The sequence below is a fragment of the Megascapheus bottae genome, chromosome 16, assembly GCF_031878675.1.
Source record: "Megascapheus bottae isolate mThoBot1 chromosome 16, mThoBot2.hap1, whole genome shotgun sequence".
Lineage (NCBI taxonomy): Eukaryota > Metazoa > Chordata > Mammalia > Rodentia > Geomyidae > Megascapheus > Megascapheus bottae.
Window position 1 is genome coordinate 2,878,713 of NC_143524.1, and position 16,813 is coordinate 2,895,525.

The 16,813-nt window shown below is 61.1% G+C and overlaps 1 protein-coding gene and 1 long non-coding RNA gene across 2 annotated transcripts in view; one reads left to right on the forward strand and one right to left on the reverse strand.

Annotated features, from left to right (window-relative positions):
* Positions 1–5,365: 5,365 nt before the first annotated feature.
* Ccnd1 (cyclin D1) lies at positions 5,366–12,475 on the reverse strand. The gene is made up of 5 exons (XM_090347196.1): positions 12,092–12,475; positions 10,519–10,734; positions 9,923–10,082; positions 7,250–7,398; positions 5,366–5,748 (listed from the first exon to the last, which is right to left on the reverse strand). The coding sequence occupies exons 1-5, from the start codon at positions 12,287–12,289 to the stop codon at positions 5,584–5,586; spliced, it is 888 nt and encodes a 295-aa protein (XP_090203322.1). The 5' UTR covers positions 12,290–12,475; the 3' UTR covers positions 5,366–5,583.
* LOC150052260 (uncharacterized) overlaps positions 10,597–16,813 on the forward strand; it is a 35,599-nt gene continuing 29,382 nt past the window's right edge. Inside the window, exon 1 of the long non-coding RNA XR_016538007.1 lies at positions 10,597–10,680. This is a non-coding gene — a long non-coding RNA (uncharacterized LOC150052260). The remainder of the gene's footprint in view (positions 10,681–16,813) is intronic.

The following is a 16,813-nucleotide window of genomic DNA, read 5'->3' on the forward strand; positions in this document are numbered from 1 at the left end:
TCGGGAGATTTTCTGCCTGGAGCCTTCGTCTTCCCAATAGTGGGATCACAGGGGAGACCCACTTCATTGAGATGGACTCTCACACTTTCTGCCTTGGCTCCCATCCTTAGCCCCCAAGAAGCTGGTTCTCGGGGACCTAGGATTCTGGTGGTGTCATCTTTCCCAGCCTGCCAATGCCTTTCCTCAGTGATGTGCCAGAACCAGTGTTGAGCGACCCTGCGGCAGGCGGCCATCTTCCCACAGCCTCGACCCGGGTGTCCCAAGCTAGCTCACAGGTGGTGCCTTTCCCGTGTGCTTCACTCTGCGTCCTCCTGTGAGGATCCATCCAGGTGGGGTTAGGACTACCGTTGTCCTTCATCGCCTCGCAGGCTCAGCCGAGTTGTGAGGTGTGGCGTCAGGGTGGCAGCCTGTGTGTGTCCGGGGGCACCCAGGTTAGCCTTGCTGGCAGCGTGCCCGAGGCGGTTGAGTGTTGGTCCTGCCTGTGTGTGTGTGTGTGCGTGCGCGCGCGTGCTGGAATTGGGGCTTGAACTGGGCCTGGGCACTGTCCTGTAGTTTTTTTGGCTGGTGCTTTATCATTTAAGCCCACACTTCCACGTCCAGGTTTTTGCTGGCTAGTTGGAGATGAGCGTCTCACGAACCTTTCTGCTTACACTGGCTTTGACCTGTGATCCCACCTAAGGTCTCCGCCTGCTGAGTAGCTGGGGTGATTACAGGCATGAGCCACCCACACCCAGCTTTTTGCCCATTTTTATACATAAAGCTTTATTGGCACACAGCCTCTTGCTCATTTATTTCACCATCTGGCCGTTCTCCCTGGAGTATAGTGAAGCCTGACCAGCCCTTGTCTGGTTCCAGACAGAGGGCAGGGTTGGTGTCACCGCTCACCAGTAGGTATTCTGCCTGGTGCCTCAGGAGACACAGGACAGGCCCAGCCCTGAGCAGTGGAGGTCAGGTGCCCCGCGTGGGAGAGCTGGTGAGCCTCCCTCTGGAGGGAGCCAGTGTTCAAGACCCAGCTCCAAAGTGCAGGGGTTCCTTGCTCTCATATATAGAGACCGGGTAAAGGCAGGGAAAGCAGATGGTGATGTGGCACGGGCAGCCATGGACAGTACTCAGCCCAGCCCGGCTGTAGGTTTAAATGGAGCTGGGGACCAGAAGAGGTGGCCTTAGGGCCACCTCTGCGTGAGGAGCTATCCACGCCGAGCAGCCTGGTGAGGATAGGAGGCATTGGCCCCCCAACAGAAGTCCAAGGTGGCTCACTCCCCAGAGGCTGCTGCCGAGTTCCCTCTCGGTGTAGTTAAGGAACTGGTGTTCCCCCTTGAAGCTGAGAAAGAAGGAAGGGAGGGAGGGAGGGAGGGAGGAGGGCAGCCCCTTGCCCTGGGCTGGGGTCCCCGTGGTGTGGGCCCCTCGCCCTAGGCTGGGGTCCCCGTGGTGGGCCCGCTTCTTAGACTGGCTCTGAAGTGGCTGCAGGCCGACAGCTGGCTCGGCTGTCGCTAGGTGACAGAAGGATTAATAGATGCCACTGCCTTTGATAGGCTCAAGGCCCACCGAGGCCTGTCCTCCTTGTGTGCCCCATGAGTGGCAGTGACAATGGCCCCGGATGTGGGCCCCAAGGCCCCTGGCCCCAGCTGCTATTGTGTGCTGTGTGTGGAGGGGCAGTGGGGCCTGCAGGCCAGGGGACTGTGGGAACGGATTAGAGGTCCAGGCCTGCCTCTCCCAGCAGAAACCTTGATCAAAGGCATTCCTGGGGTGACAGGGGCCCGAGGGGAGAGGCTGGGCAGCTTGGGGGCCCAAGCTTGGGGGCATGGAAGCACCTCACCCCTCCCACACCCCACAGGTGTCTGCGAGCTTGGGGAGGTGACCAGCTATGGAGCTACGGAAGGCAGAGACCCAGCTGACACAGACAATAAACCAAATATAGGCCAGGCCCACCTGGAACCTGGGGTCTCTGGAAGTGCAGTAGGGACAGGACCTCCTTTTTCCCACATGGGGGAGCCCCCTCCCCCTCCCGTGCCACCAGTGCCCTTACTGTTCCCAGAGCTGTGGGTGCTACCCTGGGCAGTGCAGCCACCCACCACCCACCGACTCCTCCGCACCCAGGCAGTGGGGGGGCTGAGACCACACACCCATGCCCTCGAGGGAGGAGGTCCAGGGAGGGGGCATTTGCTGTGTCACCAGCTGCCTGCTGGTCGTCAGAACTGAGGAGAGGCAGGGCAAGCCTGAACTCACTGCAGAGCAATCCTGTGTGGGGGACCAGATAAAAGGGTCACAAGATGGGGTGGCAGGTCAGCTGACTCTGGCTTTGCCCCTGAAGTTGTCACCCTGTGATTAGAACAGGGACCCTGGCACCACATTCAGTGGCCAGCTGGTAGAGAGTTAGCACAGTGCTTCCTAACCAAGCAGAGAACCTTCTAGACCAGCCATCAGCCCCTGACCCTGCCTTCCCAGGTGATGCCTTAGGTGAAATGTGCTCAGCTGCCTTGCCAACCGGCTGGCAGGCCTCTCTAAAGCCAGCAAAAGCAGGACACACACCCCTGCCCCCAACACCCAAGCACTGGACAGAGGATGCCATCTGCAAACTCCCTGACTGGCAACATGGTGTTCGGGTTGCCTCTGAGGTCAGGGACGCGGCAGGGTCATGGCAGGGAGGCGGCGGCGACCCCCTTTCCTGTCAGCCCCCAAAACACAGCGAGGTCACAGTGGGATTTTATTGACTTTATTTCTAGACTTTCCGTGTTTGTCTTGTTTTCCACTGGAATCGTGCCGGTTACATGTCTGTGCTGAGAACTGCCCTGCTGCCTGCCACAAACACACAGTCCCCACATTGCCACCCCCAACAGACCCTCCCAGCCCACGGCTGCAGGACCACCTCCGTGTGCCCTGTGGACCTGCCACCAGCCTTTGGCCTTTGGGCACACGTGGTATCCAAGACTTCTGCCTCTGTCCGTCACTGAGGTTGCCCCTCCCCTGCTCCTCTGGGCCCCTGGCCTGGGCCCCGTATCGCGGGCAGGACGACCGAGGTAAGCTGCTTCAGAGGGGTGAAGACACCATCCTGTGGACACAGGCTCACCCCCGGCAGGGCACCAGGGGGCACAAATCCTTTTGGTTGGGCAGCTAGCCAAGGAGGAACTCGTGGGCAGCCTGGCATCCTTGAGACTTAGATGGTAACGTACAGAATATCAACCAACAGAACATGAGTACAGAACAACAGACCAAATGCACCGGACACTTGAACAAGTTCCAGAAGCGGTTTCAGTCACCTCAAAGCACCATGATGGCACACAGACAGACTTGTTAAAATAATAATAATAATAATATAATAATGCAACGTTCATAACTACACGTACAGAATGATACAGTTGTCCAAACTACTGATGGTACACCCCAGGTCAGATGGAGGGAGGGCCGAGCGCCCAGAGGCCACGTGGCCTCGGCAGCCGCCAGTACACCTGTCCCAGGATCCCGTCCATGTGTCTGTAAGAACAGACAGTCCGACCACTGGACCTGCACAATAGCTAAAGAAAGCATGAGGTATTGTGAACACTTTTTTTTTTCTTTTTTGGAATAGAGCAGTAATCATATTAAGTCAAAATTGATCACATTAAAAAAAAACTACAAAAAAAGGGCATATGCAATACAATTTTCTATGAGGAAATCAAAACTAGAACATGGCAGTATAGGACATGGTAAAACAAAACAAAACAAAAACAAACCGATCTTCCAATAGCAGCAAAACAATGTGAAAGATGATTCAGAGAAGCCATGCAAATGTTTCCAAACCGGGCGGGGATTCATCGGTAGCAGCGAGTTAAGAAACGGAGCCATAGCTTGTTCCTTGCGTGGTCACTGCCCCGTCCACGAGACGGTCCTTCCCCCACTCCCTACATCCTCTCCAGACTCAGCCTCACGCTCTCCACACCTCCCTTCCACACCCTCAAATCAAAGGTAAGAGCCAAGATGTGCAAATTACCTACTTGTCACTAATATATATATTTTTTTAAAGGAGAGGGCAGGTGATTAAAGAATGTGCTAGAACCAAACCCTAATTTTCCTTTAAGCTTGGATCGAACCACTTTGGGTGAACTCTAAGCAGGCCAAATCTGTCTTTTTTTTGTGTGTGATTTTCCTTGGAATGCCCCCCACCCACACCTATAAAAGGATCAATCTTTTGTAAACAAACAGTTCTAAAACTTTGGGGCAAAAAAAGTGTGTGTGTGTGTGTGTGTCTAAACCCAAGGGGGAGATTGCAATACTTTTTTATAAATCATACTGGCCTTATCAACATCGTCTCCAATAAATATTCTTTTTAGCCTTAACTATAAATTATATATTTTAGTGTTTAAAAACCTTTCGTCATGAAACATCTAAAGGTAAACCTTAAACTACTGGGTCTCTCTACGTACCTTCCAGGTCCCTACTTTCAAACTCTAGTTGGCACCAAAGGACGCCTATGAACTTGACCCTCTCTAGACAACACAAAAGGACTTACTTTCTCCTGACTTTCAAGACCACCCCTTCCCCCCTCGCTGACAGCACAATGACTGGAACTCAGGTGTCTCCTTGTCTGCATAAGCAGAGCATTCCGAAACCATCCCATTAAAAAACTGCCCCTGGAACACCAAAGCCATAGACCCCATCCCTCCCTCCAACCAAAGTGCTTTGAAATGGAATGGTTTTAGAATACCCAGGAGGGAAAACATACAAAAGGAGTAATGCCAACAACAAAAGTAGCTGTGGGTTTAACCTGATACAAGCAGGCTCCAGGGCCGTGGGGAGGGGCAGGGCGGGGGGGGGGGGGGGGACACCAGCATCTCATAAACAGGGTAACTACAAAAATAGCAAGATTATAAAAATAGAATATATTCTGTTCCTCTTGCTGCCTCTGTGGGATCGTGCTGGCCGAGTGACAGATGGCTTTTCCCACTACCAGTGGGACTCTGGCTGGTGGGACACTGCGGGTTCACAGGGCCGCCCTGCCAGAGGCCAGCTAGCCGCAGATCAGGCAGAGAGGTCGCCTCTACCTACCTATGGTCTACACCTACGATGCTTGCTTCGTGAGCGGCTACATGGGTGTGCGGGGAGAGCGAGCGCCGAGTCTGAGCCGACTCTTCAGGAAAGCAGAATACATTTCTTTACCTAAAGCCCTCCTCTACTTAAAAAAAAAAAGGTTTCTTGCACTTTTTATGCTTTTTTTTTTCCCCCAACACACACGCAAAAGTCAACTCTAGTCTTCCCCAGAGACATCTTGTGTGTTAACAACTATTCTTAAACAACGAGAGAAAACTAGTTCATTACCAGGCTAGAAAAATCCTCTATGCAGTACAAGCCACTGAGGGCTATGCAAATTCTATTTCTCTTTCTCTCTCTCTCTCTCTCTCTCTCTCTCTCTAAGACAATTTTCAGGGAATTTTTTTTTCCTTTTGCTTAAGTCAGAGACAGAAAAGGACAAAGAATACAGGAAAAAAACAAAAACAAAAACCAGCAAGGAGAAGAAAGTGCTCCTTTCTGGTGTAGCGCCATGTCCCTGTGAGAAGGGACGGTCATAGGAGCACACGGGCCTGGCTCCCAGCTGGTGGCGCCTGGCCCTCAGACATCCACGTCTCGTACATCGGTGGGCGTGCAGGCCAGGTCCACCTCCTCTTCCTCCACCTCCTCCTCCTCCGAGGCCTTGGGGTCCAGGTTCTGCTGGGCTTGACGCAGGCTGGCCTCCAGCAGCGCTTCAATCTGCTCCTGGCAGGCTCGGAGGCAGTCCTTGGGGGGGGGGAAGGACTTTTACCAAGAGCCCCCACCCACCTCCAAGTGTCACCACTGAGACCCAGAATTGGACTGAAAAGTCTCAAGGGCTTTTCCAGTTGTCCTGGCTTCAAACGACCATCCTCAGATCTCAGCCTCCTAAGCAGCTAGAATTGCCAACGTGTACCATGGGCACCTGCACCCACCTGGCTGGGTGCTTTTCTCCTAAGGAGCAAGGCTGAAGCAGCCTTCCTATGGCCTCTCAATCCTGGAGGGAGATTTGCAAGCCACCTCAAACTCCCAGCTGCCACCTCTGGTCCCCAGCTTTTCCTGGCCGGATGGCCTAGTCAGGACAGAGGGTGGGAGGACTAGAGGACAGCCACATGCAGGGGCAAATGACGTCACTGCATAGATGGGAACTCCAAGGCCTGACTGCTTCTGGCTGTCCATGAGCACTACTCACAGCTTTACAAGCCCATGGCTTCCACCAGGCCTCACTTCCAGCAACCTACAGGGCCCAGCAGTTCTGACCACCACCAAGTCCTCTGGGGCCAGCCTTGGACTCCTGCCTTTCCTGCCTTGTCCTCTGACCCTGAGTCAGCAGCCATCCCCAGTGAGTGCCCTTTCACCAGCAGCTCCCAACAGCTGGACACTGGCGCCTCACCCCTGGAATTCTAGCCACTCAGGAGGCTAAGAGAGATTTGAGGATGGCAGTTCAAAACCAGACTGGGCAGAAGAGTCTGTGAGACTATCTCCAACTAACCACCAAAAAGCCAGACCTAGAGTTCAGGTGGTAGAAGATAAGTTTTCAGCAAAAATAAATAAATCCCAGTTCCATCAACGCATACCAAAAACAAAAGCAGATACATAGCTGTGTGTGTCAGCCCTGGGACATGAATGAACTCAGGGCCTTGACGCTGTCCCTGAGCTGCTTTTGCTCAAGGCTAGTGCTCTACTACTTGAGCCATAGCTCCATTTCTGTTTTTATTTTGTTTATGTGGTACCAAGGAACTCAGGGCTTCATGCAGGTAGGCAAGGAGGCCGCCTACAACTAAGCCACATTCCCAGCCCCAGTTTTGTCTTTTTTGATGAGCCTTGATCCTCAGCTCTCCACCTCTTGAGGAGCTAGGACAATAGGCGTGAGCCACCAGTACCTGGCTCATTTTTCCTCTTCTTCTTTTTTTTTTTTTTTTTTTTGCCAGTCCTGGGGCTTGAACTCAGGGTCTGAAGCACTGTCCTTGGGTTTTCTCAAGGCTAGAGCTCTACCACTTGAGCCACAGCACCACTCCCAACCTTTTCTATGTATGTGGTACTGAGGAATCAAACCCGGGTCTTCCTGCATGCCAGGCAAGCACTCTACCACTAGGCCAAACTCCTGACACCTCATTTTAGGTCTTTACAAGAGCTGAGGCTAAAATGACAATAAGTTGAGTATGAATTGTCTGGGGCTGAAGGCTTTGATCCCCCCCCCCCCCCCGCTCCTCCCCGGTGCTGCCGCTTGGTACCCCCGCCTACTCACAGGGTCACACTTGATCAGTCTGGAGAGAAAGTGCGTCATGCGGTAACAGGACAGGAAGTTGTTGGGACTGCCCAGGTATAGCCCCTGCACTGCTGCCATCACACTCCCAGCTGCCACCATGGAGGGTGGGTTGGAAATGAACTTCACGTCTGCAGAGGAGAGAAGGTCGTGAGCAGGACACCGTGGACCTGGACGCATGGCATGCAGGGAGGGGCGGGTACACCTGGGCTCCATGCCCAGATGCCCCAGAAGGAGGGGGCACACTTAGGACCCCAGTGTGGAGGAGTGAGACAGGAGGCTCTGCAGTGCAAGGCCAGCCTGAGGTTGCTGGCGATGAACCCTGAAAATCCAATGAACAAACCCAGCCGGGGCTGTACTGGCGCTCACACCTGTAATCCTAGCTACTTAGGAGGCTGGGGTCTGAGGATTCAGGTTTAAAGCCAGCCCGGGCAGGAAGGTCCAGAAGACTCTTATCTCAATGAACTACCAAAAACGCTGGAAGTGGAGCTGGAGCTTGAGCCCCAGGACAGGCCCTTAGGGTGGGTCACAGCCGAGCACCCTTGCCCAGTGCACGTGAGTTTCACCCTCAACCCTGCACACAGCGCCCGCCCACCCTGCCCCTCTAGGGCAAGGGAGGAACCAGTCCTTTGAGCACCTACAAGCTTGGGCACCGGTCCCTGGCATACAGGGAAAAAAATGAGGACAAAGGCACCGGCCCTGCAGTCAACATCCAACAGCAGGGACTGCAGGCACCCAGGCTCACTCCAGAGGGACTTCCACCAAGCTGTTGGGGGTAGCAATTCCATCTGTCTGGGCCCTCCAGGGTGGGGGTGAGGCTGTACCTCTAAGGTCCCAGGTGCCCTCCATAGCCACTTCCTTTTCCCAATAAACTTCATGTAGCCCCAATCCAGGTCCCCACATCACTCCTCTGCTCAGTGGTCCAAGGCTCTTCCGCCTCCCTTAGACTCCAGGCAACTTAGTGACTCAGGAGAGGCCGCAGGCCACTAGGGGGCGCTGTACGCAGCCCCCAACTGGGAAGCCTGGCTGGTCCTGGAGACTTCTGCATGGTGAAGCCCATTCCCAAGCAGCTGCAGGCCCACCGCACCGTGCCAGGGCAGTGGCAGGCTCAGGGGTATCCCTGGACACCCCAGTTCCGGTGGCAGGAAACCCCCGTGCTGGGGGCCCTGTCACGGAGGGAAGGGGGCAATGCCTTCCTCTTTATTTGTCAGGTGCCACTCCTGGAATTTGAGCTCAGTGCACTACCCGCTGGCTTTTTTACTCAAGGCTGGCACTCCACTTCTGGCTTTTTGGTGGTTAACTGGAGATGCCTGGGCTGGCTTTGAACCTCAGACCTCAGCCTCTGGAGCGGATTACATGTGTGAGCCACCATGCCAGGCTGTTTTGTTCCTCTGGAGCCCTTGCCACTGCAGGGGCCAGGCATCTTCCCAGACTCACACCTCTGCTTCACTCCCTGTTCCTCTCTTGTCCCTGAGCAGTGTGTGTGTGTGTGTGTGTGTGTGTGTGTGTGTGTGTGTGTGTGACGGAGGCTACACCTCAGGGGTACACAGAAGCAGGACCCACCCTGCAGCTGGTGCCAGGGCCTCCCAAACCTGTTCAGGGTTGGCTGTGATGTGTGCCCACCTCCAACTGCTTCAATGGCCCCACAGCAGACAGTGTGAGGAGCCTGCGCTGCAGGCCGGGGCGTCTCGGGGGGCTGTGCAGCAGGAGCCATCCCCAGAGGCCCTGCATGGGTCCCTCCAGCCGTCTCCAGGAGACTGCCTTCCCAAGGCCACTTTCAGCTCCATAAAAGGCTGCCCAGAGCCTCCCGGGCCTCCCTTCTCCTCTCCTCTCCCTGAAGGAGCCCCAGCCAGATGACGCCTCATTGCCTGCCTGCAGGCCCCCCCACATTCCCCCCATGCTTTGCTTGGCAGGCCCCAGGGGAGGGGCTCACCCCCTTAGCAGGTGGAGGAGGGTAGGGAGGCCAGAGTCCCCAGTGCTCTCTCCTGTCTCTGCGGGGAGGGAGTGTCACCACACAGCAGCGGATGGCTGGGGACATCAGGTGTGGGGGGCTCTGTCCTTCCAGCCAGGTGCTAGAGGGCCCTTTGATGCCACCTTGTCCCGTGGCCCTTGCTCAGGCCACTCACGGCCCACAGTACAGCTGATATATAACTGTCCTCCCCGGGGGGCCCTGGGCCGGCCTCGGCGTCCATGTGTCTGTCTATACAGGACGAGGCCAGGCCCCTCCATGGCAGCCCGGGCCCAGCGGGGCTGCAGCCCCTCCCGTGGAAGCCGAGTGGACTGGCCCAGGGCGCCCCTGGCAGGGCCTCAGGCCCCAGCAGCTCGGCCGGCCGCCCCCGCGCTGGGGCACCGAGGCCGACTGGAGCACGTGGTGCAGGCACTGGGGCTGCTCCCCACCCTGCAGGCGCCCCTGGCAGGTGGCCCAGCCTGGGAGAGGCCAGGAGGGGGCCGAGCAGCTCAGGCTCCTTGAGGACGCAGACGGGGTGGGTGGCCCAGCTGCCAAGGTAAAGCCTGAGAGCGTGGAGTGGCCACAGCCAGGGAGGAATCGGGGCTCGGGAGCGTGACACTGGCAGGCTGGACGGCCCACCGGGTCCCCAAGCCCCTGCCTGCAGGGAGGGTGGCCGGGGGGTGGGGGGGGCCGGGGCGGAGGCCTACCTGTGGCACACAGCGCCACGAAGGTCTGCGCGTGCTTGCGGATGATGTGCTTGTTCTCCTCTTCCTCCGGCATTTTGGAGAGGAAGTGCTCGATGAAGTCGTGGGGGGTCATGGCGGCCAGGTTCCACTTGAGTTTGTTCACCAGGACCATCTCCATTTGCTGGGGGGGGGAAGGGAGCGTGGTCAGAAGAGGGGCGAGCATTTGGCGTGGCGGTCTTAGGGGGGGAGAGGCTGGATGGACGGCGTTGGGGGGCGTCCCGGGCCGGAGCCATGCGGGGACCCGGGGTCAAGGGGCGGGAGGTGCGTCTGAAAAGCCCTAATCACGCAGACAGGCGGGCGGCGGGGACAAAAAGGGCTCGCCCTGGCCGGGCGCCGCGAGGGGGCGCGCGCCGCCCGCGGCTGGGCGGGCGGGCGTCGGCGGCCGGGGTGCGGGGCAGGGCCGGGGTCCCCGCCCCCGGGCCCGGCAGCGTGGCGGCGGCGCTGCCGGGGGGCAGGTAGACCTGCGGGTGGTGGCCGGGCCGCCCCCCTCCCCCGTCGGGCCCGCCCCGCCCCGGGGTCCCGCGGCGGCCGGGCTGGGGTGCGGGGCGCGCGGTCACCAGCAGCTCTTCCGGCCGGATGGAGTTGTCGGTGTAGATGCACAGCTTCTCGGCCGTCAGGGGCACCGTCTCCTTCATCTTGGAGGCCACGAACATGCAGGTGGCCCCCAGCAGCTGCAGGCGGCTCTTCTTCAGGGGCTCCAGCGACAGGAAGCGGTCCAGGTAGTTCATGGCCAGCGGGAAGACCTCTTCCTCGCACTTCTGCTCCTCGCAGACCTGCGGGAGAGGCGAGGCGGGGCGGTGAGCGGCCGCGCGGCCCGGGCCCCGCGCCCCTTCCCGGCCCCCGGGGCGCCAGACGCTTCCGCAGCCCCGCGTCCGCCCCGCGCCCGCCCCGAAACTGAAAGGGAAAGTCCCGGCGGGAGGGGCGGGGCGCGCGGGGGCCGGCGGGGACCCCCGCACCCCGGGGGCCCGGGGACCCCCGCCGCGGGGCCGGCCGCGCGGGGCCGGGGGTTGGGCGCCGCGCTCGCGCGCGCGAGACACAAAGGTGGCGTCCCAGGCCGCCGCGCTGCATTCCCCAGACGTCATCTTTTCAAAAAATATTTAAAAATATTAAAAAAATAACTAGGCGCCTAAAAACCCCATGAAAATGACCTTCGGAGGGTCCTTGATTCACACAGGGGGTCTGGAACTCGGTACGGACCTCGGGGGGAGCCCCAGGAACTCAAACTCCGGGCCCCCCCTTCCCCTGGGCGCGGGCGCCGTTTCCCTCTCGCAAGGGCACCACGCCGCACTTTCAAAAATTATTTAAAAATACTTTCGGGGCTCCGAGCCGCCCGCCGAAGGCCTGAAAATGTGGCCTGGGGCCCCGGCTCGCCTCGGGCGAGACCCCCCAGCGTGGAGACCCGCGCGGACGGGGGTCAATCCCCGGCGACCCGGGGGCCACGCGACCTTGCAGCCCGGCGTGCTCTCTGGGCCGGGTTGCCCGAGCTAGGAGTCCTGGGGCCCGCCGCTTGAACAAAGGGCCCCCTTATCCCAAGCGGGGTCCCCCCAAGACAGTCCTCGCGCCCCTCCCTCGGGCTGTGGGCGGCCGCGCGGCCCCTAGCGCGGGTCCGGCGCCCCACGGGTCGCTCCCCGCCCCCACCCCGCCCCAATTATTAATAAACACTTTTGCTTCGGAATAAGAGAGCAAAGATGGCGCATAATACTGGCACGAGCAGCCCTTGCATACGTGTCTACGGATATTAATTTAAAAATCAAATCTGCGCCCCCTCCCCCCCGAGCCGACCGCTCCGGGCAGCCGCAGCCAAGAGGAGGCACTGCCGGGGCCACGAGGGCGCCCCCGCCTGCACCCCCGCGCCCACCGGAGGGCCCCCGGCACGGTCTCCCCTCGAAGGTACCCCTCCCAGACCACCCCCGACCCCGAGATGGTACGTCTAGCGCCCCACCCCCCACCGTTCTCGTTCAGAAATACCTGTAGAATCGACTGCTTTGGAGAATACGGATTTTTAGCAACGCCCCCGACCAAGTTCAAAGTCGGGAGAGGGAAAGGAGGGAGGGGAAGGAGGGCAAAAGGAATGTGGGCTCGGACCACCCGTCGCAGGGGCGTCCCCGGCCGGCCGGTCGGGCCCCGTACCTCCAGCATCCAGGTGGCCACGATCTTGCGCATGGACGGCGCGATCTCCTTCTGGACGCACTTGAAGTAGGACACGGAGGGCGCGCAGGTCTCCTCCGCCTTCAGCATGGCCCGCAGCACCCGGTCGTTGAGGAGGTTGGTGTCCCGGTACGCGCGGCGGATGGCCTCCACTTCGCAGCACAGGAGTTGGTGGTCCATGGCCGGGGTGTGCCGGGGCGCTTGGGACGGGAGGGCTGTGCGTGCGGGCTGGGTCTGCGCTGCGCTCCGCTCTCGCCGCCGCCGCCGCCCGGGTTCTCTGGCCGCAGGCGCGCACTCGGCTGCTCGCTGCTGCTGCTGCTGCGCCGACAGCCCTCTGGAGGCTCTGGGACTTTGCAACTTCAACAAAACTCCCCTGTAGTCCGAGTGACGTTACTGTTGTTAAGCAGAGATCAAAGCCGGGCAGAAAACCGGCGCGGGGGAGGGGAGGGGAGGGGCGGGGCGGGCGCAGGGGGAGGGGGCCGGGGCGCCGCGCGCGGGGAGCCGCAGACCCGGAGCCCCAAAGCCATCCCGCAGGCGCCGTGCCCGCCCCCGCCCCTCCGCTGCCGGGCCCCCGAAGTGCGGGTTGCATAGAAATGCAAATCGCCCCGGCGGGCTCGTCTCCCCGCGGGGTGCGGGGTGCGGGGTGTGTGGGAGTTCCTCCTCTAGTGTGTCCCCCAGGCTGGGGGGGGGGTGGCTCCGTGGAGAGACCACTGGGAAGGCGGGCAGGCCACACGCAGGTGGGGGAGACCGAGGAGGGGGCAATGTGGGGGTACAGCGACGCCCCCAAATGCCTGCCGGGAGAATGGGCGCGTTTCCCTGGACGCCACGAGGGCACCCACCGGCGGGGAGGCCCAGGGACGCGCGGCACCCGCATCTTTCTTTCTCTCGAACTTGTGTAAAATTTGGGAACTACTTGGTGTGCAGGGACGCGGGATCGAGCCCGCTGCTCGGGTCCTGGCTCGGGACGGGGGTCGGTGCCAGCGTTGGAGGGGACGGCTGTAAGCCTTGAAGGGGCTTCAGCCTGTCATGTGCTCGCTGAGAAAGTAAAATAAAATAAACGCCCCAAAATTCCAGCAACAACCCAAGATGGTGGCCGGTGTTTCCTCCCTCCAGTTCTTTTTCCTGGGGGAGTGTGCGTCCTACCTGGAGCGGCCCCTCACTCGCAGGGGGGGGGGTCCCCGCCTCCCCCTCCCACGACGGGCGACTCAACATCCACAAACTCCTTTGAAAGGAGGGCTGAGAAGCGGTGGTCTCGCCCCTCACTTGTTAATTAAAAAAAAAAAGAGAGAAGAAATTCAGTAGTTGGAGCGCATGGTGGCCGCGGCCGGGCGCAGACCCTGGGGCCTCGCCGCCCCTCGCCGGAGCCCGCGCGGGGCTGCGCTCGGGCGCGCGCGGACGGGCACACGGCACGCCGGCCCTCGAGAGCGCGCGGGTCGTCCAACACCGGGGGTGTGAGACGCTCTCCACGGCGGTGGCAGGGGGTCCCCAGTGTCCCCGCCAGGGGAACGCGCTCCCCACGACCTCGTTTAGGGCATGTGAGGTTCCGCTTTGTTATTTTTTTAAACAAAAGCACTTTATCCACAAATAACTTTTTTAAAGTTTTTTTTTCCTAAAAAAAAAAGTGTCCCCAAATTAGGAAAACTGTTCGTTTACTTTCCTCTGAACTGCTGGGTGTCACCAAACCCCTGTGTCCCCTAACAGTAAAGCCTGCGGGGGAAAGCGGATGCGGACCCCCCATTCGCCACGCCGCACACCCGCAGATGTGACACCCCCCTTCTTTCGGGGCGCATTCCTCCCGCCCCCAGCCGGGAACTGGGGTTCTAGTAGTGCGGGTCCCTGGGGGCAAAGTCCCCCCCGGAGCGCGGCAGGCGGTGGGTGGCCCGGGCCGGGCGCGTCCCCGCGTGTCCCCTCTCGGGCGCCCACGCCCGCCCTGCCCGCGCTGCCCGCGGAGCCTCGCAGCAGCCGCCGGCGCACGAGGCCGGCCCGGCGGCTTTTTCATTCATAAATCCGGCCCGGGCGGCCGCCCAGATGATTTATGGGGCCGCGCTCGATCGCCGCCGGCCCGGTCCCCGGGGGCCGGGGGGCTCGGGCCCCGCGTGCGCCCCGGCGCGGGCCGCCGCGCTCCGACGCGGGGCGGCGGGGCATAAAGGGGGCTCGCCCACCCGGCGGCCCGGGCCCCCGCCCGGAGCCCGCGGGAAAGACGGGGAAGCTGGAATTAGCATGAGCCAATGGGGGCGCGGCGCTGTTACTAGGCGGACCGGGCAGATCTCAACGAGGAACTTCGTTCATCTCCCAGCCCAGGGACGGGCGCAAAAGTGCAAGCCCGGCCGGCGGGCGTGCAGAGCCGTCCAGGAACCCGCGGGGGAGGCGCTGGAATTTGGGGCCCGGCGGGAAGCGCCAGTTGCACCGCCCCCACCCTGGGAATCCTGCTTGGACCGCGTGCAGCCCGCGGGGCCCTGCCGCCCAGAGTCCTGGAGGGCCATTGCTTAGGGCAAAGCAAAGAAGCGCTTTGCCCCCCCCTCCCCGCAAGAGAAAACGCAACTCTAAAACGCTTTTCTAGTCCAGTTTTAACCGTGCACGGTCTTCTTAACACCCACCACGAAGCAGGAACTGTGAACACAGGATCACTTAAAGTGCTCTGCCCTTATTTGTTGGTGACGGTGACCTTTTGGGAACAAAAGGCCCGTGACCCAATCCGAAGGGAAACACCTTGGTTGTAAAAATAGAAAAAAAATAAAAAAAAATAAAAAACCAAAGTAACTTAAGACTTAAATCATCTTTCCGCTTCTCTGCGTCTTGGGCCCCAGCGGTGCCCGAGCGAGGCCAGCGCCGGGTCCCGGCCTGGAAGGACGCGGCTGGGAGCGCGAGTTCGCCACTGTCCCTGGCGGTGGGAACTTCATTCCGCGGGGGAGGGGAGCGCGTTCATTCAGGAACCCGAGAGCCGGGCTCCGCGCTCGGGCGCAGCACGGCTGCGCGCGGCCCAGGTGGGGGATCCGGGGAGGGGCGCGGGGCCCCTCGGCGACCTTGCCCGGGCGTGGGCCTCCCGCGCCCGTCCCTCCCCGAGAGAGCCCCGGCTGTGCGAGGGCGCGCCCAGGTGGGGTCACCTGCAGCCGCATACCTGGCGGCGACTTGAAAGGACTTGGCTCCAGCTCGGCAAGTTTGCCGTGGCTAAGCCCTTAAGTCTCCCTGGAAAACGCTTCCGACTGCGGGCCCCAGGGTTCCGGGGGAGTTTGGGCTCCCCTCCTCCCACACCGCATGCTTTCGGGGCGCGCATGGCGGCCCACGTGCTGAGGCAGCTCCGCCCTGGCCACGCGGGGCCGGGCTCCTGCGCCCCCAAACCCGGGCCACCCCAGAGCCGCCACGCGTGGGAAAACTGGACGCGGGACCCCAACACCCCTAGGCCTGCGTTTCTGCCCTTGATCAATCAATTTCAGATAACCCATTCGGATCGCCCGCTCCTCCCCGGCCGAGAGAGCTGGGGCGGCGGAGTTGGGGGGACGCAAAGCGCGGCTCCTCGGGCTCGGGGTCGGCCGGGCTTCAGAGACACCCGGGGAATCTCCATGGGGAGGGTGGGGGTGCACTCAGATTGCTGCACGTCCCCCATCGTGGCTCGGTACTCTCACCAGTGTGACCCCTCCCCCCGCAGTGATAGGAATTCCCGGGCCTTCCGTGCTCGGCCCACGGGTGGCCTCAGACCACGGGGTGGGGAGCTGGCGCCCAGAGGGAGGCGAACCCCCCCCCCCAGGCGGTGAGGTGAGGGGGAGCTGGAGGCCCGGCGGCCCCTCGCGGTGGTGGAAGCCTGGGGGCGCCGCTGCCCCGCTCGCGGGGTGCGGGAGAGGGTGGCAGCCGGCGGGGGAGGAGGGGTCCCCACCGCGTCCTCTCCAGATCCTGTCTGCAGGGCGGACCCGCATCCCGCGCCCTCTCCCTGAAAAGCCCGGGATCGGCCCCATCCTCTGCCAGGCCCTGGGGGCTGGGAGGGACCGAGGGGGGGGGTCTTCGTATCTGGGTGCGTTTGAGAGTTGGCTCCCCAACGCTGGCCTGGGAGGGGACGGGAGACGTTGCCGGGACCGGGACCTAACCTGCCGCTCCGCGCCCCTCCCCGGGCCCCAGGGGCCCGGGAGGGGGCTGGGGGCCGGCGCGCGTGCAGACGGGCTCCTGGCAACGTCCAGGGACCCGCGGGCCTCGCTCGGGTGGACCTCGCGGACTCGTGGGCACAGAGTTTCCGGGCCCAGCGGGGACGGGACCTGGGCGAGTGGGCGAAGCCGGGTCTGGGGTGGGGGCGGGAGCGCGCGCCGCGGGGCCGCGCATTCCGCGCATTCCCGCCCGGCCCGGGTTCCGCCGCCACGTGGTCGCAGCGCGCGCTCCGGTTACCGTAAAGTATAGAGTCGACGCGCATCCAAATTCCCGAGCGCACGCGGACCACCCAGAAGGTTCACTATGTGGTCCCAGAACAGTCCCGAACCCCTGGCTCTGGCATGTGGGTAGGAGCTGCGCATCCCGCCATCAGGAGCTCTCGCGAACACGTGCTTGCTGGGAAGGGTGGAGCCCCGCCCACACCCAGGTGTGTGACAGGGGTCCCATAGGACCAGGCCAGGAGGCCAGCCGCCATGGCCCACGCTCAGGAAGTGCTTCCAGTTTGCTGAGAATCCAGAAAGGGCTTGGAAAGTAGGAAAAAACATTCACAAACCTGTACAATCCTTTGTG